This window comes from Sorex araneus, chromosome 1 (genome assembly GCF_027595985.1).
Source record: "Sorex araneus isolate mSorAra2 chromosome 1, mSorAra2.pri, whole genome shotgun sequence".
NCBI classification, from domain to species: domain Eukaryota; kingdom Metazoa; phylum Chordata; class Mammalia; order Eulipotyphla; family Soricidae; genus Sorex; species Sorex araneus.
The window spans coordinates 11,555,029-11,577,889 of NC_073302.1; the positions used below are offsets into that span (position 1 = coordinate 11,555,029).

The 22,861-nt window shown below is 58.7% G+C and overlaps 1 protein-coding gene across 2 annotated transcripts in view; it reads left to right on the top strand.

Moving 5' to 3' along the window:
• TTLL11 (tubulin tyrosine ligase like 11) overlaps positions 1 to 22,861 on the top strand; it is a 207,699-nt gene that overhangs the window by 151,541 nt on the left and 33,297 nt on the right. For both annotated transcript variants that reach the window (XM_055133390.1, XM_055133395.1), the window contains one exon: positions 14,500 to 14,751. In XM_055133390.1, coding sequence (XP_054989365.1) covers positions 14,500 to 14,751 — 252 coding nt within the window. The remainder of the gene's footprint in view (positions 1 to 14,499; positions 14,752 to 22,861) is intronic.

A 22,861-nucleotide genomic window follows, 5' to 3' on the forward strand; every position in this document is an offset into this window, starting at 1 on the left:
AGTAGCTTGCCAACAAAAAGAGCCCATAAATGTCTGTGCCACAGTTACTGGCTGTGTCTTTGGACAGGCTACCTGCCCTCTCTGTGTCTTCATCTAAAAGGTGATGACAGTAGTACACAACTCAGAAGACTACTCTAAGAAAGTTTTCTGTAATTTTCTGTAAGATGTGATAACTCCTATGTTCCGTTTCATATATGACAGCCATCCCCCACACAGACATACACAGACAGGGAACATAGCCTGACAGAGAGGAAATCCGGGAAAGGAACCCCCAGCATGTCAGCAGAAGCTCCTTGTGGGTAATAAAACACAGGGGAAAGCTTTGTTCCCTTTTTTTTTCTGGTATCTTAATTTTTTTCCCCTATAAACATATATTGACTTTATAATTAGAAAAAAAATTGAAGCCCAGAAGCATAAAATGGAAAAAAAGAGAAATAATATGTATTAAGTACCAGGCATAAGTTGGCACTCAGTAATGATAGCTATTTTTGCTAATTAGTCATTATGCTTAATAATAATAATTAGGGGTAATGATCTCCTCTGAGACCAGAGGTTGTGAATTAGCGTGTTGGTGGTGGCTGATGACTCACAGCTTCCTTTCCAGGGAGAGGGAGCGCTGGGTTCACTTCCCGCGGGGGACACCCCTCACTCTCCCCGCTCAGGCTCCTGGGGATGGCTGGGTCCTAAGGCCATGCCCACACCCTCCAGGGCCACGCCCACCCCACCCGTGGCCACACCCACTCAGACCCACCGCTATAGCTCCTGGACCCACGATACTTAAAGGGACATGCCCAGGGATTTTCAGGGTAGAGGGGACTCATCAAAGGACAGTAGTCACTTGTGTCTAAGGCAGCATTTCCTAAGTGGGTGATGCCACCCGCTGTGGGCCTCTGGTACACTTGGGACCCCCTTCCTATTTTTTTTTTCTCAGAGGGTGGGTTTCCGGAGGGCTGCTGAGTGGTCCTTTGTTTCTGTAAAGGGGGTGGTGCCAGGTAGGTCAGGGGGGAAGCTCTGGGTTAGGGGACAGTAAGAGTCAGTGGGTCAGGGGTCACGTCTGTTTCTTCTTGGGAAGGGGGGACAGTAGCAGCGAAGATCCTCGTGAGAATTTTCCAACATCCGTGACTTGGCCGGGGCTGCTAGTTGGGAGGCCGAGAAAGGCTAAAACATGTCCTCTGTCCTTGGCGATGGGTCAGGGGACGCTCGCGAGAGTTTTAGGCTTAGCCGTTTGAGTTCCCTGGCACCAAGTAGGCTCAACCCCCCAAAAAAAACATCAGCTCCGCGTTCAGGACATCTTTCTCTCGCCCTGTGGTCCGGGGGTCACGCCACAGCCGAGAAAGGAGGGAGGGACTCCGGGGGTCCCGTCTCCGTTCCTTGACATGCTGATTCCAAACACCGTTGATTCGGGGGGACTTGGAGATTTCAGTCCTCTGTCCAGCGGCTCCCGGGGGGGGGGGCAGGATATACCTGATGGGTGGGACAGGAAGGGACCAGAATTCAATGAGGTGGCAAAGATGCCAGTTGGTGGCTGATTGAAACAGAGAGGCCCGGGTTTGCAACAATGTGGCCCTGTGGATTTCAGCCTTGCCAGCAGCAGTTGGGAGGACCTAGTGGTGGAAAATGTTGCCTTCTGGTGGGGTAGTTACATAGTTACATTCATTGTGTGGAAGAAGTCAGAGGTAGGACAGCACAATGGTCTCTCTCCTACCTTGGAGACAGAGAAAGGAACGTTACCGAGGGGTGAACCGCAGAGGGGCTGAGTCGGAGCGACCGGGGTCCGTGCTGGCTTGGGGCACGGGGCTTTGGGTGGCCGGCAGAGCGTGCGGAGGGTCGGTGCGCCAGGCCCCCCCGCAGTGTTTAAGCCAGTGTCGCTGCCACGGCGATGAGAAGCAGAGCAAGACCCCCAGGCTGGGGAGCCCAGGGCGTGTCTGTGTGCTGCGGCCGGGGGCCGAGCCCGCCGCACTGCCCACTCTCTTGACTCACCGCAGTTTCCTCTCCAGGTGTGCGGGCACCGTGTTGCACCCTGTGGCGAGTCTGTGGGGTGCCGGCTGCACCAGGGAGGTCCGTCCAGAGTCACTGCCTGGCACGTGAGCCTGGGCGCTCGACCCCGAGGCAGGCCGAGCCTCCAGCTGCTGGCTGGGAAGGACGAGAGGGACCCCGGCACCCTGCAGGGCCCGGGACCCGAGACTGGAATAGGAACAGGAGGCCGAGGCTGCTGGGATGAGACAGTTCTAGAATATTCCCGGCCGCCTCCTCACACGTGTCCCCAGGAGGCGGGGCAGGCGGGGAGGGCGGCTCCTGTGTCTGTGTGCGGGAGCTGGAGGAGTCTGCGTCTCCAACCCACGGACGGCCGCGTGTCCCCCGTCACCGGGACAGGCGGGGAGCCCGGTCCTCCTCGTCCCTCACGGCCAGCCTGCCTTCTGGTCCGCTTTGGACCTCTCGCCAAGGCACGGCCAGCCCGCCGCGCCGGGAACGGGGGGGCACTGGGCCGCGCGCGCGCTGGGCTGGGCTGGCACTGAGTCAGATCCGGGCAGGCTGGGCCCGGGGCCGGGGCTCATCGGTCTGTGCCCCTGCATCGCGCTTCTCGGGAAGGTTCTCTCCAGCGGAAGGTGATGAGCAAGGTGGAGTGGGGGGAGGGGGGAGAAATATTGCAGGTTAGAGGGGTGGAGCGATAGCACAGTGGGGAGGGCGTTTGCCTTGCATGCAGCCGACCCGGGTTCGATTCCCAGCATCCCATAGGGTCCCCCGAGCACCACCAGGAGTAATTCCTGAATGCATGAGCCAGGAGTCACCCCTGTGCATTGCTGGGTGTGACCCAAAAAGCAATAATAATAATAATAATAATAATAATAATAATAAAAGAAAAAGAAATGTTGCAGGTTTTCAGTGTGGCCGTGGATGTCACACACGCATGGAGCCCTGGAGGACGTGGGCTCCCTGGCAGTGCCCTTCAGACGGCCCATCTGAGACCCCCAGCACTCCTGGCCCCCTGCACCTCGCCGCTCCCAACACTTCCTGCTGGTCCCACTTAGAGCCCTTTGGTTCCCCAGCCCCCATGCCCCCCCCCCGGGTGGAGGAAGAGGGGAGACCAAAGCTGACTTGGGGCTGTAGCTCGTGGGAGTCGGGGGTACCTGCAGCAGCTAGGAAGCGGCAGGGGGCGGCTCAGGGGCCGGGCAGCGAGCGTGTCGTCCGTCCTCAGCTCGACGCTGGTGGGACATGGGCAGGTGTTGGGCTTGGAGGGTGACTTTTGTATGTTTGTCTGTTTGTTTAGGATCCAGGCCAGGCAGTGCTCGAGCTCTGCAGAGCTCAGGGCGCCTGTGGGACACCAGGAATCAAACCCGGGTTGGCCACCGCAAGGCAAATGCCCGACCTGCTGTGCTATCACTCTGGCCCCAGAAGGTGTCTTGTCTTTTATTCTTCTTTCTTTTTTTTCTTTCTTTCTTTTCTTTCTTTTCTTTTCTTTTTGTTTTGTTTTGTTTTGTTGTTGCTCAGGGGTTGCTCCTGGCTCTGCACTCAGGAATGGAGGTGCTCGGGGGACCATATGGGATGCTGGGGATCGAGCCCAGTCGGCCGCGTGCAAGGCAAACACCCTACCCGCTGTCCTATCGCTCCAGCCCCAGCAGATGTCTTTCAGGAGCAAGGGGAAGAAGGAGCAGGGCAGATGCGGGGGCTGGCTCGGGCGAAGGCTGGCTTCCTTGGGCTGGTGCGGGGGGAGGAGGGGAGGTTCTGTTCGCAGAGCGCCCCTGACAGGCTTCAGGCCATGGTGCAGAGGGTTGGGGCCTGCGAGGGGGGCACAGCCCACCCCAGGCTCCTGCTCAGGCTTCGCGAGATCCCAGATGGACAGGGAAACGGAAGAGAGATGAGGCCTGGTGGGGCCTCACACATGCAGCCTGTGAGCCGCACCCCGGAGCCATATCCCGGTCCTCAACAGGGCATCACACCCCAGCAGGAGAGAGCCGGGGTGGGGGTCATCCACATCCCCCACAAACACTGGGCCCGGGGCGGGGCGGGGGGCCTGGGCAGCAGGCTCAGGGTGGGCTCTGAGACGCTCCCGTCCCCGAGAGAATGAACTAATAGAAAGTTGGGGTCCTGCGTCCCCAAGGGGGTAGGGGGGGCGGCGCCTGTGGATTTTTGCTGTTTTTTTTTTTTCTGGATTTCCTGAGAGTGGGTAAAAGGACTTCTCGGAGCAGGGAGGGCACCCTCCTCTCCCTCCCTCACCTCCCACGCGGGCCCCCTCCCTCCCGGCGTGTGGCAGGAAGGGGGAGGACAGCGCCCGTCGCCATGACAACCAAGGAGCTGGGCGCCCGAGAGGACGGGACTTCCGTGATCACTGTGATCACCGCTCCCGTTCGCTTTGGGGCTGAGGGTGGGGGACAACCCGTCACGTCCCTGTTGGCATGGAAACCTTTTATTCCCTCCGAGTGAGCTGGTCCAATGGGGATACGGGTTCACCGAGGCCGCTGTGAGAGAAAGTTTGGGGCGAGGTGGTCCTGCCCCAACACATGGCCCTTGGGGTGTGGCCACCTGCACCCCACTCCCTGCAGCTCCAAGTCTTGGGGATTTTTCCACCTGCCTCGCATAAAGGACCGAGGGTGTGTCTGGCCTTCTCGAAGGTTCTCTGCACTCAGTCCACTTTGTGCTCACGGGAACCCTGTGGATTCTGGCATCAACCTCAGGAACCCCTTGGGAGACTTGCTCAGAGAGGCCCCGTGTCTTCCCCAAGGCCACACAGCCAGGAAATGGCCGTGTAAGCGCTAAACCCCAGGTGGGCTGGATGCCCGACTCTTCTCATTGTATCCCCTCTGTTGCCCTGTCTTGCAGTTGAATTTATGCCATTCCCTTTGAGTCTCTGGAGCCACTCAGGAGACATGGGGAGGGGGCAGAGGGAGAGAGAGAGAGAGAGAGGGAGGGATGGAGAAAGAGAGAGAGAGGGAGGGAGGGACGGGGAGGGAGAGAGAGAGAGGAGGAGGGATGGAGAGAGAGAGAGGGAGGGAGGGACGGGGAGAGGGGGGGAGAGAGAGGGGGGGGAGAGAGAGACCCCACGATCCGAGACCTTTGGCGTGGAGACGCCTCTGCTCCGTCTGAGGTCTGCTTGGGGAGTTGAGCGATGATGAGAGAAATTAAATCCTTTAATGGATTTTGACAACAGCTATATGTTAGGGGAATTCAAATTACAGAAAGAAAAAGTTAGGTTTTCTCTCTGGACTCGACTGCTAATATGTATGTCTTAAGACATTAGCCACACTTTTTTTTTTTCTGGTCGTGGCTTTTAAATACTAAACCCAGCAATGTTCAGGGGCTGCTCCTGGTTCTGTGCTCGGGGGGTCACTCTTGACAGTGCTCGGGGGCTGCCGGGAATCAAACCCGGGGCTCTGGTGGCCAAGCTTGTCAGCCCCCGGAGGCTGCCTTTCCGTCCCGCCCTCACACTGGTGCCTTTGGAAATGTCATTGTGGGGACCAAGGACGGTGCTTGGGGGAGGCTGTTGGGTCTTGCCCAGGCCCCTGAGTCTTGAGGGGACATTCGAGCACTGTTCATTGGTGAGTGGGTTTCCTTCCCACTGCACCCGGCCTCTTCCTGCCCCCCCCCCTCTGAGCATGAGGCAGGCTGTGGTTGGGCTGCAGAACTGCCCGGCCCACCTCAAGGCGACCCCCCCCAGGGTGGGAGGGGCTCCAAGTGACAAGTGCTGGTCCGTTGGGATTAGTGCTGGCTCATGGCCCCCTCACAGCTGATGGGACCTGATGTGGGAAATGACAGCCTGGGGTCACCTTGCCCGCTTCCCCGGCTCCTGGCAAAATCACACCAAATTCTTCCTGTCACTTGTCTGAACAGATACTTCTGCTAATAGGGTCATCCCTGACTCTGTGTGTGTGTGTGTGTGTGTGTGTCCGCGTTTGTATGTGTGTTGTATGTGTGCATGTGTGTATATGAATGTATGTGTATATGTTGTGTGTACGTGCATGTGTGTATGTGTTGTGTGTGCATGAGTGTGTATGTGTTGTGCGTGCATATGTGTGCACGTGTGTGCGTTGTGTGTGTGCATGCCACTCAGTGAATTTTCACAAACTCAGCTATGCCTTCCCGGGCTGGCAGTCCTCACTCGTGTGTGTTTTTGTGTGTGTGTGTGCATATGTTGTGTGCGTGTATGTGTTGCTATGTGCATGCACACCTGTGTGTATGCATATATGTGTGCATGTGTTGTGTGCGTGTGCGTATATGTGGTGCATGTGTGTGCGTGTATGTGTTGTATGTGTGTGTGTGCGCACACACGTGCGTGTTGTCAGAGTTTGTGCGGTCTCAGATGTGCAGTGTGTGGGCTCACTGCTCCCTGTGGGGAGGGGAAGAGCTGACAGAAATGCAGGGGCAGCATTTCCGGCGAGGGGGCTGGCACGGAGCCTGGCCCCAGAGTCATTTTGCGCAAATGTTTTCCGAGTGACCAGCACCCCCTTCTGCCTCGGTTCCTCCCGGAGGCCCCCCCTGTCCTACTGGCGGGCCGCCTAGTCTCACGCTCGGGACCTGCACCCAGGCACATTCGTGTGATTGTTGCCTGCGGCCTCCTTGGAATAGGCTGGGGCCCAGCGGGGGGCTGTGGAGCTTCTTCCCAGGGCGGGCAGCTGGGGGCCAGGACACCTCCCGACTCGGAGCTGCAGGCGCTCCTGGGCGTAAGTGAACCTTGGGGCATCTGGCAGGAGCCCTGGGGGGTGGGGGACGGGTCAGGCCAGAAGCTGGCCAAGGGCAGCCCACAGAGGAAGGAGAGCTGGGGGGGTACCGGGAGGCAGGGGTGCTGCCGTACGGTGCCGCCGCATCAGAGACCGATCTGGCAGGTCCAGGTGATGCCTGGTAGCCCCCACCCCACCCCACCCCGCCCCGGGGCAGGGAGCCACATGCTGCTTCTGCGGTCAGGGACGTCAGGCCAGCAGTCAACTCGCTCCGGTCCCCACTCGGTCACTAGGTGGGGTGAGGGCTCCGGTCCCGCTGCCCAGAGCCGGAGGGAGCCTGTGTTAGTTCTTGATCAGGTGATGGGTCGGGGCGCAGAGGTGGGCAGGGCGTGTGGAATAGTGCAGCACGGAGGGCTCAGGCCCACTCGGGCCATGTAGCACTGACTGCCTTTTTCACAGCCCCCCTTTTTTTTTGATCACACCCAGTGATGCACAGGGGTTACTCCTGGCTCTGCACTCAGGAATCACCCCTGGCGGTGCTCAGGGGACCCTATGGGATGCTGGGATTCGAACCCGGGTCAGCCATGTGCAAGGCAAACGCCTTACCCGCTGTGCTATTGCTCCAGCCCCTGTTTGTTTGTTTTTTGTTTTTTTTTTTTTGCTCTTTGGGTCACACCTGGTGATGCATAGGGGTTAATCCTGGCTCTGCACTCAGGAATTACTCCTGGTGGTGCTCAGGGGACCATATGGGATGCTGGGAATCGAACCCGGGTCGGCCGCATGCAAGGCAAACGCCCTCCCCGCTGTGCTATCGCTCCAGCCGCCCCCAGTATGGTTTTGCATTCAACAGCATACTGGGACTGGGGGGTCTCGCTGGCACCCCTGGGTGGGGCAAGAACCCTCCAGGCAAACCCGTCAGCAGCAAAATGCCCCCAGAGAGTGGATTTCATCTGAGATCCAAGAGGGGGCGGCTTGTTGGCCCGTTGGGTCCAGGACATGCCTCCTGGGCTCCCAGACCCGGGCCCCTTGGACTGGGAGTGACGGGAAGGAGTGAGGGTGCCGGGGAAGTGAACTGGGCTGGGAAGGAACGGGCTGCCAGCAGGAATGACAGTCCGGCGCGAGACAAGTTGCACGCACGTACACAGGGACACACGCACACACGCATGGGGCTCCTGGCTGCATTCACACCGCCCCGCCCTGTGGTGCAGAAGTGTGTTTAAACACCAGAGTGCTTTGTTCCGCAGATGGGCGTGGAGCGTGTGATTAACAGGATCCCGTCATTAGCAGGCGCAGGCGATGAAAGCACCGGTTGGCCTCGCCAGCTAATTTCGGAGGTGGAAAGTCGGGCTGATACAACCGCCGATTACCACCCGCTCAGCCACTCCCGTTGCCACTTTGTTCTCTCGGGGAACAGAAAGGATCTTCCCAGGAACCAGAAGAGATGAAAGCAGGGGGGAGAGAGGCTGTCAAAAGTCAGAAACCAAGGGCCAGGGAGAGAACAACATGGGTAAAGCGATGCATGCGGCCGACTCCGGTTTGGTGCTTGGGACCCCCTCTGGTCGGTCCCCTGAGCACCAGCCACCAGCGGTGATCCCTGGAGCACAGAGCTAGGAGTCAGCCCTGAAACAACAACTCAGGGCTGGAGCCACCGCACAGCGGGGAGGGTGCTGACCCCGCGTGCGGCCAGCCTGGGTTGGGACCCCCGGTATCCCACAGGGTCCCCCGAGCCCTGCCAGCAGTGACCCCCCGAGTGCAGAGCCAGGAGCCAGCCCTGAGAGCTCTGCTGAGTGTGACCCAGAGATGGAAGGGTTCAGAGGCACAGGGGCCACGGTGCCTCCTCCACCGGCAGGCCACCTGGGGCCCGAGCCCTGGGTGCTGGACAGGCAGCCCCCTCGGCCTCTGGAAAGTTCCGTGTTCTCAGATGTCACCTCGAATGAACGACGGAGTCCACGAGGCTTGTGGGGATTCCTGCAGAGTCAGACTCCCTGGGCACCTGCTGTGTGCTAGCAGCCGCAGAGTCCTGAGTGAGCCAGGATGAGGCCGCCCTCACCAGACGCTTTGAGGTGGTAAGAGCCGGGTATCGGGCAGGGCACGGCGCCAACAAGCCGTTTCCTTTTTTTGTTTTTTTTTTTTTTTGGCTTTTTGGGTCACACCCGGCGATGCTCAGGGGTTGCTCCTGCCTCTGCACTCAGGAATGACTCCCGGCGGTGCTCCGGGGGCCATATGGGATGCCGGGGTTCGAACCCAGGTTGGCTGCATGCAAGGCAAGTGCCCTCTCCACTGTGCTTTCACTCCGGCCCTAAAAGGTGAATTCACTTTACTTTTTGTTTTGTTTTGTTTTGGGGAGGGGGTTGCACCTGGCGATGCTCAGGGGTTACTCCAGAATGACTCCTGGTGATGCTCAGGGGACCATATGGGATGCCAGGGATCGAACCCAGGTCAGCCACGTGCAAGGCAAACACCCTAGCTGCTGTATCTCCAGCCCTGGGCTGTGTCCTCTGCATGAAGCCCTGTGCGGGGAGTGGGGGGCGCAGGCGACCATTTCTGTCCAGGTCCCAGCCCGCAGTTCCCCTGTAAGCCCCCCCTCCACCCTGCCCCCCCCCATCAAAGCGGGGCTCTGTGGCGAAGGTGAGGCAGAAGGTAAGGGGCGTCTGCAGTGGCTGTGGGGGAGGGACAAGGATAAGAGGGGAAGGGAGAACAGCACAGCAGCCCCAGGGGGGTCTCCTACCCTCCCTTCCCCTCTCCTCCCCTCCCCTCCCCTCCCCTCCCCTCTGCATTTTGGAGGCCAAGTTCTCCAACCCTTTAAACCAGCCGCTGGGCTTCCTGAGGGAGCGTTTTGGCACAGGGCTCGCCGTTTCTTCAGAACGCCGACGCGCTTGGCATTCCCCATGCCCCCGGAGAGGGTATTGGCGGGCAGTGGGGGGGGGTCGGGGGGCACAGGTGTGGGCCTAGCAGTGGATGAAGGGTCCTGCTTGCCAGGGGGCAGCTGAGTCCACTGGGCTGTCCTGCCCAGGTGGGGCAGGACCGAGGGAGGTGGTGCAGTGGGGAGGGCGCTGGCCTCGCACTGGCCCACCTGGGTGTGGACCCCCGGCAGCACAGAGTCTTCCCCGAGCCCCCACCAGGAGCGACCCTTTGCTCGGAGTGCGCTGGTGTGACCAATCTGATCTTGCACGCCTCTTCCCGTTCTACCTCAGGGGAGCCCCCAGGCCTGGCCATCTTGTGCTCCTGAGAGCCAGCCCTGACCACTGAGCCACCCGGCCCCTGCAGGCACATCACGGGCTGGCCCATCACGGTACCTGGGTGGGGCTGGTCTCCCCCTTCTTCCCGTGCCTCTGGGTGGCAGGAACAGCGTCCACTCTCCCAGGGTGCAGGACAGCGGAGGGCTCTGGAATCGGTGACACATGTGCGTGCAGGGAGGTGTCTCCGAGTGCGGGGCCAGCTTCTCTGAGCCAGTGCAGAGAAACCGCACTCGGTGCCGACCCGGCTTTCCCTACTGTGCCGCTTTCTGGAGCCACACCCGGAATCCGAAAATGTGTGACTTCAGCTCAGTGGCAGCAGGGGCCGGAGAGCCAGCCACACGGCGGGCCTGTGACAGGGCCCCCTGAGTCCTCTGGGGGGCGGGGCGGGTTGGCAGGGCGCTCCGGGCCTCGGTTCATCTCTGGGAAACGAGCTCTGGCTTCTGCCCAACTCACAGACTGGGTGCAAGAAACAAATGAGAGAATGTGGGCGAGTCGCAGGGCCCTGAGTGGGACAGGCGGGGCCCCGGCCGGAGAGGGCAGCACCTCAACGCAGACTTTCCGGGCAAGCCGGAGAGGTTAGTCACGGGCGCTTTAATGAGAAAGAATTCCATTTTATTTGGAGGGGGAAAAAATGGTAATAGATAAAACATTCCAGGGCTCTTCCCCCTGTTTTTTTTGGGGGGTCACACCCAGCAATGCACAGGGGTCACTCCTGGCTCGTGCACTCAGGAATCACCCCTGGCGGTGCTCAGGGGACCATATGGGATGCTGGGAATCGAACCCGGGTCAGCCGCGTGGAAGGCAAACACCCTACCCGCTGTGCTATCGCTCCAGCCCTTCTTCCCCCTGTTTTAATGAACCAAGAGTACGCCAGATTCAATAAAAGGACGTGGCCGAGAGGACCGGTGTAAGCCTGGTTTGTATTTTCTTTACCGGTCACTTTTATTTCGTAAGCCCGACATTTCCATTAAAACGCTATTAAGTAACAAACAGGATTTTACAGTATTTGCGATAACTTGGACCTCTCTGCGCTCCTTGAAGTGATCTTCAGCGCAGAGGCCAAATCTCACTTTCATTTTTTCTCTTTGGTGTCAGCTGTATCTTACTCCCACCCTCCAGTGGCGTGAACCCCTGCCCCACAACACACACACACACACACACACACACACACACGCACACGTGCACACGCACGCACGTACACACAAGCATGCGCACAGCTCAGGGCTCTGCGGCCGTGAGAGGGACCAGGCGGCTGACCGAGGGGGTGATCGCTCCCCACCAGTCTCTCAGGCCTTATTTCCAGAGGGTTCTGCATTCGCTCTTCCTTCCTCAGCCCCGAAGGGGGGCGTGTTCCCTTCCCTGGGAAAAGCCACCCCTGACTTTTAGTGATTATCTAAGTCCGCTTCTCGAGAAGACTTCTAGATCCTGCTTTAGGAGAAGGTGCCACCGTTCCTTCAGAACCAGCCCGACTGTTGAACTTTAAAAGGGGTTTTCCATAGTAGGAGACAAATATCCCAGGATGGTAGAAATGAGGGCCGGGAGGACCGGTCGATGGTTGGAAGCTGGCCGCAGGTTGGGCGGGGCGGGGGGGGAGGAGGGCAGCTTGGAGAGAGAAGGGACCACTCTGACAGCTGGAAGTGGGCACTCTTGAGAAGAACTGAGTGCTGAAAGTAGGTAAAGGGACAAATAGGATGGCCTTTCAATACCTACACTGCAGACCGTAATGCCCAAAAGGAGAGAGACAGAGAGGACAGAGAGAGAGAGAGAGAGAGAGAGAGAGAGAGAGAGAGAGAGAGAGAGAGAGAGAGAGAGAGGAGGAAAGTGCCTGCCATAGAGAGAGGCTGGAGGGAGAGGGGGTAGGAGGGAAACTGAGGACCCTGGTTGTGGGAACTGCACACTGGTGATGGGATGCGTGTTGGAACATTGTATGGCTGAAACCCAACCATGAACAACTTTGTAACTGCATAACTCAGGGTGATTCCATTACAAAAATAAATAAAAAGGGGTTTTCCTGGGGCCGGAGAGATGGTACGGCAGGTAGGGGATTTGCCTTGCACGCGGCTGACTGGGGTTCTATCCCCCGTATCCCACATGGTCCCGAGCCCAGCAGGACTAAGTCCTGAGTGTAGGGCCAGGAGTAAGCCCTTGAGCACCGCCCCCCCCCCAAAAAAAATAAAAGAAAGGAAGGAGGCGGTTTCTTTTGTGACTTCTCCTCCTCCCCTCTGTACCTTTTCTTGCTTTGAGTCTAAGTGGCTGTGAGCGGGCCGCAGGGGCCCTGTCCCTACCCTGGGGCTTCTCATTCCTGGCGCTGGACCCGCCGGAGGAAGGCAGGGCGGTTCCCTTGGGCGTGGCCCTCAGGCTGCTTCTGCGGACTCCCGACTCCCTTTCACGCCGGAAAGAGCTTGCAGGGTGCCCCGGACTAGTCAGGGCTTACGGCACTTGACTTGCTTGATTCAGTTCCGGGCCCTGCATCTGGTCTCCTGAGCACTGCCAGGAGTGATGCCCTGAGCACAGGCAGGAGGCCGCCCTGAGCACTGCTGGGTGTGGCCCCCAAAGAAATGGATAAAGATAAAGGATGAAAAATCGAGGGGGCTGGAGCGATAGCACAGCGGGTAGGGTGTTTGCCTTGCACGCGGCTGACCCGGGTTCGATTCCCAGCATCCCATATGGTCCCCTGAGCACTGCCATGGTAATTCCTGAGTGCATGAGCCAGGAGTAACCCCTGTGCATCTCCGGATGTGACCCAAAAAGCAAAAAAAAGAAAAGAAAAGATGAATAATCGAATAAAATAAGAGGGCTGCAGGACACAGAGCTCCCCGTCCTTTCTGTCCTTCCCTCACCCTCCCTCGCCTTTCAGACCAGTGTCCCCCCCCCCCGCCCCGTGTGTGCCCCCTGAGGCTGGCCCGGGCCCCCTGCCACGACAGGGGTGGGAGGTGGTCTTGTCCCCTCCCCTGACACTGCGTGAAGCCGCGGCGGGGCGAGGCGGGCACGGAGCAGGGGCAGCAGTGCACATGGGGGGGCTGGTCGAGTTATTGGGGGGACTCAAGAGGCAGCTGGGACGGTGGCGATTGTGAGGCAGGAGAGTGTCAGGCGTTGTGACCAAGGGCAGCCACGAGGGCTGCGGAGAGCAGGGGGAGGGCCTCTGAGTGCCCAGCTCTGAAGTGGGAACGCCAGGGACAAGGCCTTTAGCAGAGGGAAGCGCAGAGAGAGGGAGTGGCTCTCAGAGCCCCCGGGCTGCGCCCCCACATGGGGCAGGGTCCGGGTCAGGAGGTACAGGAGTGGGGGTGGGGGGTCGTGAGTCTCAGGCACACGAGGAGGGTGGGGAAGATATTAGGTGGGGTCTTGAGCACCAGAACAAGGACTCAGGACCCTATTGTTCACAGGTTCTTGCTGGGATGGGGGCACTGTAGAGGGAGCAAGAGGGTGGGCCAAGCAGGTTTATAGGAGGTGATGTGGGTACTGGTGGGGAGGAAGGAAGGAGGGAGGGAGGGAGGGAGGAAGGGAGGAAGGAAGCAAGGAAGGAAGGAAGGAAAGAGGGAAGGTGGGAAGGAAGGAAGGAGAGAGGGAGGGAGGAAGGGAGGAAGGAAGCAAGGAAGGAAGGGAGGAAAGAGGGAAGAAGGGAAGGAGGAAAGGAGGGAAGGAAGGAAGGAAGGAAGGAAGGAAGGAAGGAAGGAAGGAAGGAGCAAGGGAGGGAGGGAGGGAGGGAAGGAAGGAGGGAAGGAAGGAAGGAGGGAGGGAAGGAAGGAAGGAAGGAAGGAAGGAAGGAAGGAAGGAAGGAAGGAAGGAAGGAAGGAAGGAAGGAAGGAAGGAAGGAAGGAAGGAAGGAAGGAAGGAAGTTGGATGGATGGATGGATGGATGGATGGATGGATGGATGGATGGATGGACAGGTGGACCAATGGATAGCTGGAAACTGAGGTGGGAGGGCCTGTGGCGAATTGACAAGGTGGGGCCGCAGCGATGGAGGAGCTGGTTTCAGGGACACACACAACAGGGCGGTATTTTGGGGGGAAGGAGGCAGTGGGGAGGGTGGGAAGACACGAGTCGCAAATAAGAAACTGCAGATCAGAAAATTGCAAACGCGAAGGAAGAACCGGCGCGGGCAGGGCGCGTTGCACCGCCCGATCCCCGCGAGGGGCAGCTGGTGCCTCTGAGTGACTCGCGAGCGGAGCGGATGGCGCCGTGCCAGCTCTCGACGAGATCCTTATACTTCCTAATTATTCAATTACTACCCATAAGTAGGAGTTTGAAATCAAACCCAGACCGCGCCGTGGCGGAGCACTCTCTGGAGTCGAGGGCGCGAGAGGGAGCGTGTCCCGAGTGGGGAGCCGGGGCGGGAGAAGCGGATGAGCAGTTTCCAGGCCCCTCTCTGCCGGGGGGGGGGGGGGGGGGGGGGGAAGGAGGGGACGGGGCGGGGGGGCGTTGCCCATCCCGGCACTGCCCTGGGCTCCGGTGCGATCTTGGGCGGATCAATTCCTCCGTCCTCTGGCCTGTACAGTGAGCGGAGCCTGAGCACCCCCCCCCCCAGGCTGTCAGGGAAGGGGGTAGGTGCGGCCAGGGAAGCACCCGCAGAATAACGGCTCTCTCTTGCCCTCCCTGTGTGCACCAGGTCCAAGCAGTACGAGAAGCCCTCCGCTGCCAGGGACGACGAACTGGATGCCGAGCTGGCCAGCGCCGCCAGAGGCCCCCCGGACCCCCAGACCCAGCTGCCCACCATCTGCCTCAAGCAGGTCTTCCCCAAGTACGCCAAGCAGTTCAACTACCTGCGCCTGGTGGACAGGATGGCCAACCTCTTCATCCGCTTCCTGGGCATCAAGGGGACCATGCGGCTGGGGCCCACGGGCTTCCGTACTTTCATAAGGTCAGTGAGGCCAGGGCCAGCGCCAGGGGCTGCCGTGGTGGCCCTCGCTGCCCTCCCCCTCTCCTCCGCCCTGCCCAGGGAGATTCCTTCTAGGCTCGGGCTGGGACTGGACCCAGCAGGCAGTAAGTAGAGGCTGGTGTGGGGGTGAATTCCTGACACCCCGGGTGTGGCCGCATTCCTGGGCTCACACCAGGCCCCCCCCTGCTCTGGTTGCCTTGAGTTAGGTTCTTAACCCCACCTGGTAGCATCTGGGGGCCCTGGAGTTAGACGGACCCGTGTTCCCCAAACTGGCGGGCCGTCCTGGCCCCTCCACCAGCTGCTCACCCAGACTGGGGGGGCGTCGTGGTGGAGACGTGGGGACACATTTTCCCAAAGTGTCGATACAGGAGGAGAAAAGTGAAATCATTCCGCTGATAAATAATTTAACTTGGTTCAGTCATTCTTAACACTCACGGGGATGTGTTCGGGGGTTTCATACACGGTTTGCATAAAGATAAAATGTGAGGTGGACGGGCTGGAGGGATAGTCCAGCACGGAGGGCATTCACTTTGCTTGTGGTCGACCCGGGTTCGATTCCCAGCATCCCATATGGTCCCCTGAGCACTGCCAGGAGTGATTCCTGAGTGCAGAGCCAGGAGTAACCCCTGAGCATCACCGGGAGTGACCCAAAAAGCAAAAAAAGCAAAACAAAACTAAAAAACACATGAGCTGTAGAAACTTTGCAGCGCTGGGCAGCCAAGTCGCTCCCACTCTGTCTGTCGGTTGGTTGGTGTTTCAGTTTGGGGGCCGTTCCCAGGGGTTCTCAAGGCTGACTCCTGGCTCTGGACTCCGGGCTCACTCCTGGCGGGGCTGAGAGGACCATAGGAGATGCCGGGGATTGAACCTGGGTCTGCTGTGTGCAAGGCAGGCGCCCTCCCCACTGTCCTGCCTCCGGCCGCTGCCACTCCATCTGCTGGGTGAGTCACTCCAGGTGTTAACTCACTTGTCTCGACCCCTCTGGGCACCTAGAGGGTGACCCAGGGGTGCTGACTGGCTGTGTTCCTGCGGGCAGATGGCTGACCCTTCTTTGACCCTCTGGGCTCACAAAACAGGGGGTGAAGTTTCTGGATGCCCAGATTGTGTGCAGTGCCTGGGAGAAGCCCTCCACGGACACCGGGGCACTGCAGTTTCCGCCGTGGTTTTACCCTTTACCTGCCCCACGCCTCACTGTCACCGTCTTGAGTCGGAAACGCCCTTCGGTCTAACACTCTTTTCTCTGAGGAGCTGCACGGGTTCGAGTGTACTGCTGGGACTTCCCTGGCAGGGGCGCCCGGGAAAGGGTCTGCAGGAATGTGTGCGTTCAGGGAAGGGGATGTGGTCCTGGCTTAGCGTTTCTGGGGTGGGGGAGGGGAGAGGACGGGGCGGCAGGCAGGGAAGTCCCGGTGACACTGGACAGAGTTCAAGGTCCAGCATCAGGCTCAGGCCTGTGCCTCAGAGCTCGGTGGCCTTAGGCAAGTCTCGTGTCCACTTCCCCGCCTGTCTCTTTGCCCGAAAGCCGGGTCTGACCGCTCCTGCCCTGCAGGGGCCCGGGGGCGTCTGGAACGTCTCAGATTCCAGAGTCCCAGCTCCAGGGGGCGCATTCACGGGAGCCGTTTGTCCAGTGGGAGTCTCGCCATCAGTGCTTCTGACTTGGGCGGTTTGAGAAAGAGAATCCACGGGTGTGCGTCGCTCCCCGGAGAAGGCGCCCTCTGACCACAGCAGGCCGAGTGACCGACCCGCCGCCTCCTGTTCACCCGTGCCAGGCCTGGCCGTCTAGCCCCGGAGTTGTCTCACAGTGGGGAGCACGTGCAGAGACGCCTAAGGGTCCCAGGGTGGCTGCTGGAGATCCGGCCATCACGCAGGCGTTCCGGGCAGGAGGAGGGAGAGAGGGACTAAAAGCGAAAGGGGCTTCTGCCAGATGAGTCAGCCACCCCCTGGCTCCCTTTACAAAGCTTCCCCGGGATGGAGGTGCAGCACCAAGAGGTGGTTCTGTCCCTCAGAATCTGTGCTAGCATGGGGCCCCTCCCCCACACACACACCCACTGGTGGCGGTCTTCCTGGAAGCAGCGTCCTGGGTGCCAGGACTAGATGCTGACCCTGTGGGACCGCCCAGCCGCAGCCTGGTGGAGGGAAGAACAGGGCTGGCAACTCTGCCTGAGTGCCTGGAACCCCCAGCGCAGGTCAGAGATGGGGAATGGAAGCACACACACACACACACACACACACACACACACCCCACAAACAGCACCAGGCTGTGGCCTCAGGGGGCGAGTGCAGGGGTTGGGGTCCCCGTGAGTAAGAAGTCCCGAATGGGGAGAGGAGCGCACCATCGCCGTCTGCCTGCTGCAACCCTGGCGGGCTCCCCAGAGGAGACGGCTGTGGCGGAGGGCTGGCTGGGGACGGGAGGGTGCGGGTGTTGTACCCAGAAGGAAAGGGACGTGTCTATGCTCGGTCTGCGCCACGGGCAGAAGCCCAGAGCGGACCCCCTAGGAGGCTGGCGCTGAGAAGTTTGGAGAGAGGGGTTCCTCGTCCGGCCTAGCCGAGCCCTGAAACCGAGATGCTTCCTAACAAGGGGCCAGTGAGATGCCCCCTAAGCCGCCACCACGGCACGAGTCCCACCCACCACAAAGCCCCGAGCCAGTGCCCTGGGCTGGTGGGGGCTGGGGAGGGCAGGGCCGCTGGTGTCATGCCACCTGAGCTTGTTCGTTCGTTTGTTTGTTTGTTTTAATTTTATTTCCATAAAGTTGTTCACAGTCACGGATTACATTCAATATTCCAACACCAGTCCTACCACCTGCCCCCCCACCAATATTTCAAATTTCCCCCCCCACCACTCAAGCCCGCCCCACAGACAGATGCTAGATAATTTATTCTGTACGGCTTGTTATCAATAGTATGTGATGTCTGTAAGGGTCTATCTCACGGTGACTCAACAGAAAAGCAAAAATAAAATAATAATTATGAGACATCACGCGGCCACTCTCATGGCCGCGTGCTCCTGAAATTCTAAAATTTTAGATACTTGGGGTCTGGAGACATCCCCACAGAGAGCTGCTCGGTTCCGAGATTCATTTGTGAGTCTCTGGCTCACGGCCGTTGATGCGCTTAAATGGCACCTGGAGGCAGTTCGTGGGCGTGACGGCCAGGGCCCCGGAAGGGCGGGGAGATGGGAAAGGCCGGCCCAGTCCCGGACCCCTGAGGCCTGGCGTTTTCAGCCACTGGCCCCGCATCCCTGGAGGCACCTGAACTTTGGTATCCCCCCACCACCCCTGCCAAGGAGGTGTGATTGGCGTCCCTGGTACCTGAACATTGGCCGTTCAGAAAACGATTTTCCTTTTTGCTTTTGGGGGTCACACACCAGCAACCCAGGGACCACTCCTGGCCTTACCCTCCACTCTGTCTCTCAGGCCCCAAGCCTAACTACTGGTTTCCATCCCCACACTTTGGATGTTGGGTCACACCCAGCAATGCTCAGGGCTTCCCCCGGCTCTGCACTCAGGGATCACACCTGGCCCTTGGGGACACTGGGGATTGAACTCGGGTCAGCTGGGTGCAAGGCAAGCACCCTGCCTGCTGCCCTCTATCTCTGTAGCCACGGAGGATGATTTTTTTTTGGAGGGGGTCACACCCAACAGGGGTCACTCCTATCTCTACACTCAGGAATTACCCCTGGCAGTACTCAGGGGACCATATGGGATGCTGGGAATCAAACCTGGGTCGGCCGCGTGCAAGGCAAATGCCCTACCTGCTGTGCTATCGCTCCAGCCCCCACGGAGGATGATTTTTAAGCACCGTTTGGGTTGGATCAGTGTGACTGCCGGCAGAGAGCACAGTGCTTGAAACCCCACCCACCCACACACCCCACGCCCCAGAGCAGACAGGAAACCCCCCCCCCCCCAACACCACCGCCACCACCAGGGCACGTGCAAGGAGGTTCAAGAACAAACAGGCTTGACGGTGAAGGAGATTCCCGAAACCCTCTTGGACTGGAACCAGATAATCCGCACACATCCGGCCATTAATCTGTCTCTCTGCATAGACCTGCCGTTCCCGTCCCTTTGTTCGCCACTGTTAAGGGCATTTACATGAAAAACCGATTTGGGTGCTGCTGGAGATGGTCCCTTAGCCTTCACTCCCAGTCTGGGTCCAGGCTCTGCCCCCCCCTCCCCGTGCAGTGCCATCCCCCAAAAGAGAAGAGGAAGCTCCCCCCACCCCCCCACCGCACCTACCCCACTCCTCACCTCCTCACCCACCCCGCCCAGCCCCCAGCTACTTCAGGGTGCAGGAGGAGAGGAACGTCCCTACAGTATTGCACCCCGTGAATAGATTCCTTCCCCCCTCCCCTTTTTTTTAAATGTATCAGGGGATCCCGGTAGCAACTCAGTCGTAAACTGATGCGTGCTCAGCCTGGCCCTTTGCGCTCTCGGCAGCAAGCGTTTTTCTCTCGCCAAGGGCGGTCCCCTCGCCCCTGTCCCCTTCGGCTTCAATCCTGCTTCGTGATGAGTGAATAATATTTATGCCAGATGTCAGAGGGACCCGTGCGCCCTGCTGGGGAGAGGGCGGGAAGGAGGACGGCCCTGCCCGCCTGCCCACGCGCACGGCCCTGGGCTGGACTTGGCTGTCGTCTCCGCTAGCCTCACTTTTTCTCACGGGCTCCTTGAAGGGAACTGGAGGGAACAAAATAATAAACATTCCGGTGGAATTCGCTTGCAGTGACCGGCTCTTCTAATGTGCTGCCTAGATCAGCAGTTTTAGGAGTGAATTATGCAAAAAATGCCAGTCTGGCCATATTCGTGGAGTTGTGTTGGTTTTTTTTTTTTTCTTTTCCTTTTTCACCAAGAAATGAGAAATAATGAACTGTCGTTCCCTTGTCTAGACTTAACTCTCTCTAGCCAGCTTTTCCTGTCACTTCCTCAGGAGGCACATAAGAGTGGCACGTATTACCATGAATTAAAGCGCCGCTTCTTCTCCCCTCCCCCCCGCCACCGCCCTTTTATTTTATTTTTATTTTTTCATAATAATTACTGGTGTGTGGAGCCTGCCCGTCCTCGGAGAGATAAAAATGACTATCTCCTGCAGCGGGGCAGCTTTCTTGGAGGGAAAGGCACTCTGTTACCTTCTTGGCCCCGGAATTCCTAATCTGGGCGGGCACCCTCTGTCATCCCCCAGGAACATGCTTCCACACATGTCCCCCGTCAGAATCTGACGTCCTTCACCCCAGGGTGCGTTTCCTCTGCCCAGATGTTAGACCACTTGCCGGAAACCAGGTTGATTTCTAGGAAACGGAGGCAGGCGGGCGGGCTCCTCCCAGCCCTGAGCGGGTTTTTTTGCAGGGCCCAGGCCCCAACTCCTATTCCTCCTCCCCCTCCTCCTCCTCCTCCTCCTCCTACTCCTTCTCCTCCTCCTCCTCCTCCTCCTGTCCTCCCCGTGGCGTCTCTGATCTCCCGCTCTCCTTTCAAAGTCAAGAAGAAAATTTTCCCTTTCTTGCTCCTCTGCTCCCTTTTCTCCTAAGGAGATATTAATACGCTTCATAACGGATAGCTGTGGGGGGTTTCCATCTCGGAGACGGCAGCATGATATGTTAGAAGGTTCTGGAGCAAGAAGCACAAGGGGCCTTGCCTTCCCCCTCAGTCATTAACCCCTTGATGACTTGAACGTCCTCCTCCTTCTCCTCCTCTCCTCCTCCTCTTTGATAATCTCTTTCCAGCATGGGAGCTAATGTCTGCAGTGGCAACTGCTGTAAATCACTGTCACTGTCATCTCGTTGCTCATCGATTTGCGCGAGCAGGCACCAGTAACGTCTCTCATTGTGAGACTTGTTGTTACTGTTTTTGGCATGTCCAATACGCCACGGGTAGCTTGCCAGGCTCTGCTGTGCGGGTGAGATACTCTCGATAGCTTGCCAGGCTCTCCAAGAGGGACAGGGGAATGGAACCCGGGTCAGCCACGTGCAAGGCAAATGCCCTACTGCTGTGCTATCGCTCCAGCCCAACTGCTATAAATAAATAAACAAACAAATAAACAAATAAATAAATGCAGGTGTGATAAGAAGCTGAGAGTGTCTGTACCCGTTCCTCAATGTTTAGATTGTGGTTTGGTTTCTTAAAAATAAGTATCGACCGATCGATCGTGGGTCAGCGTTCACCGTATAGCAGATTCCCCGGGAAGGCCAGCTCCCCGGCGCAGGGGAGGACACTCAGGAGAACCCTTTAAGTGGGCTTTGCTGGAGTGGGAAGGATCGGCTTCGCAACTCCCCCTGAGGTGTCGGGAGGTGTCGAGAGGAAACAGTCATATCAAGTCTGTCTGCTGGGGGGCGGGGGGCTCCCAGGGAACAGGGGTAATTGGTGACCGTCTCCCCTTCCCCGGAGAGGAGCCCAGATCCCCTTGTTCTGCACCCAAAGGAGCGTTTTATTTTCTGTTTATTGTGTTTTTCATCCTGGCTCTTCCATGGGCGGGGGGAGTGGGGGGCTGTCGTTGGCCCCTCGAGCAGAGGAGCCCGGCACTGTGCTGGCCCTGGGAACGGCCCTGGGTGGTGGCACCCCTGTACCCATTGTCACACAGGGAGGCCAAGCAGCAGAGCTGCCTTGCAGGTCACTCCGTGGAGACGGACCCCGGGGGCCCGCACAGGGCGCCAGCCATGCTCATGTCGACCCTGGGAGTTTCCTGGCTTCTCACTTACCCGTTGCCTTGGGTTTCTCGCCTGTCGAAGAATTGGTTCTTCAATACATTAGTCACCAGCTCCCGGGGCACACGGGAACACAGGTTTCCCCGATCCAGAGCTCCCCAGGGCTCGTATTTTTTGGCCCAGACTCTGAGCCCGAACCCCTCCTCGGAGGTGGAACCTGGAAGACTGACTCCACTCTGCTGTCACTCGCACTCTGGGCCCTCCCCGCTGCCCAGACCACTGGACACAAGATGGACCTGCACGGGGGGTGGGGGACAGATGGATAGATGGACTTTGGGGGGATGGATAGACAATGGGTAGATGGGCAGGTGGGTGACAGGTGGATGGGTAAACAGTGAATGGATGGATGAGGGGATAGATGGTGTGGGGGGTAATGAATGGTGGATGGATAGATAAATGGCTGGACTATGGATGGATGGATGACGGATGGTGGGTGGGTGGGTGGGTAGGTAGATTATGGGTGGTGTGGATGGACGGATAATGGGTGGATGGATAGATAAATGGCTGGACTATGGATGGACTATGGATGGATGGATGGATGGATGGATAGATTGATGGATGGATGGATGGATGGATGATGGATGGATGACGGATGGTGGGTGGATGGATGGATAGGTTATGGGTGGTATGAATGGACGGATAATGGGTGGATGGATAGATAAATGGACTGGTTGAATGGATGGATGGATAGATGGATGGATGGATGATGGATGGATGGTTTGTCGGTAGGTGGACAGATGGGCGAATGATTGATCAACAATGGTGGGTGGATGGACACACAGGTACACAGACATATGGACAGATGTATGGATGGGTGGGTGGGGAGGCAGATGGGCCAATGAAGGGTGGGAGAGTAGGTGGGTGGATTAGGTGAGTGGGTGGATGGATGAAAACTTCACTCCCAAGTCTTACCTGGCGGATGTTCCCTGTGGAGTAGACTGAGTGCTTGGGCAGCCACGCGGCCAGGCCCGAGGGTCCCCGTCTCCGTGTTTTCTACTCCTCTCCCCCAGAGACTCCCCCCAGGTTCTCTCCAACAGCTTCAGCCTGGCAGAAACCGAGCTGGGACCTCGTGCCTTGAATCCTGGCTTTCTCCCGTGGCCCCAAGTCCTTCTGGTCCCGACTCTCCCTAGCTCCCGAGGCCCACCCTGTCCTCCAGGGAGGGCTGGGTGTGAATCCCAGCAGGTCGGACCCCTTGTCCCAAGCCTCAGCCTCCTTGTCCCGGAAAAGGGACCGAGAGTACCGTAATCCTCCTAGGAGAGTGATGAAGACCCCGAGAGCCCCCAGGCAGGACGGCGCCGGGCACGCAGCTGATGCCCAGGAAATGCCTCCAGAACCAGATTCCTCTGAAAGCATTTCCTGTCTCCTGCCACCAGCCCGGGCCCCTCCTTCCCCGGTGCCCGCAGCAGA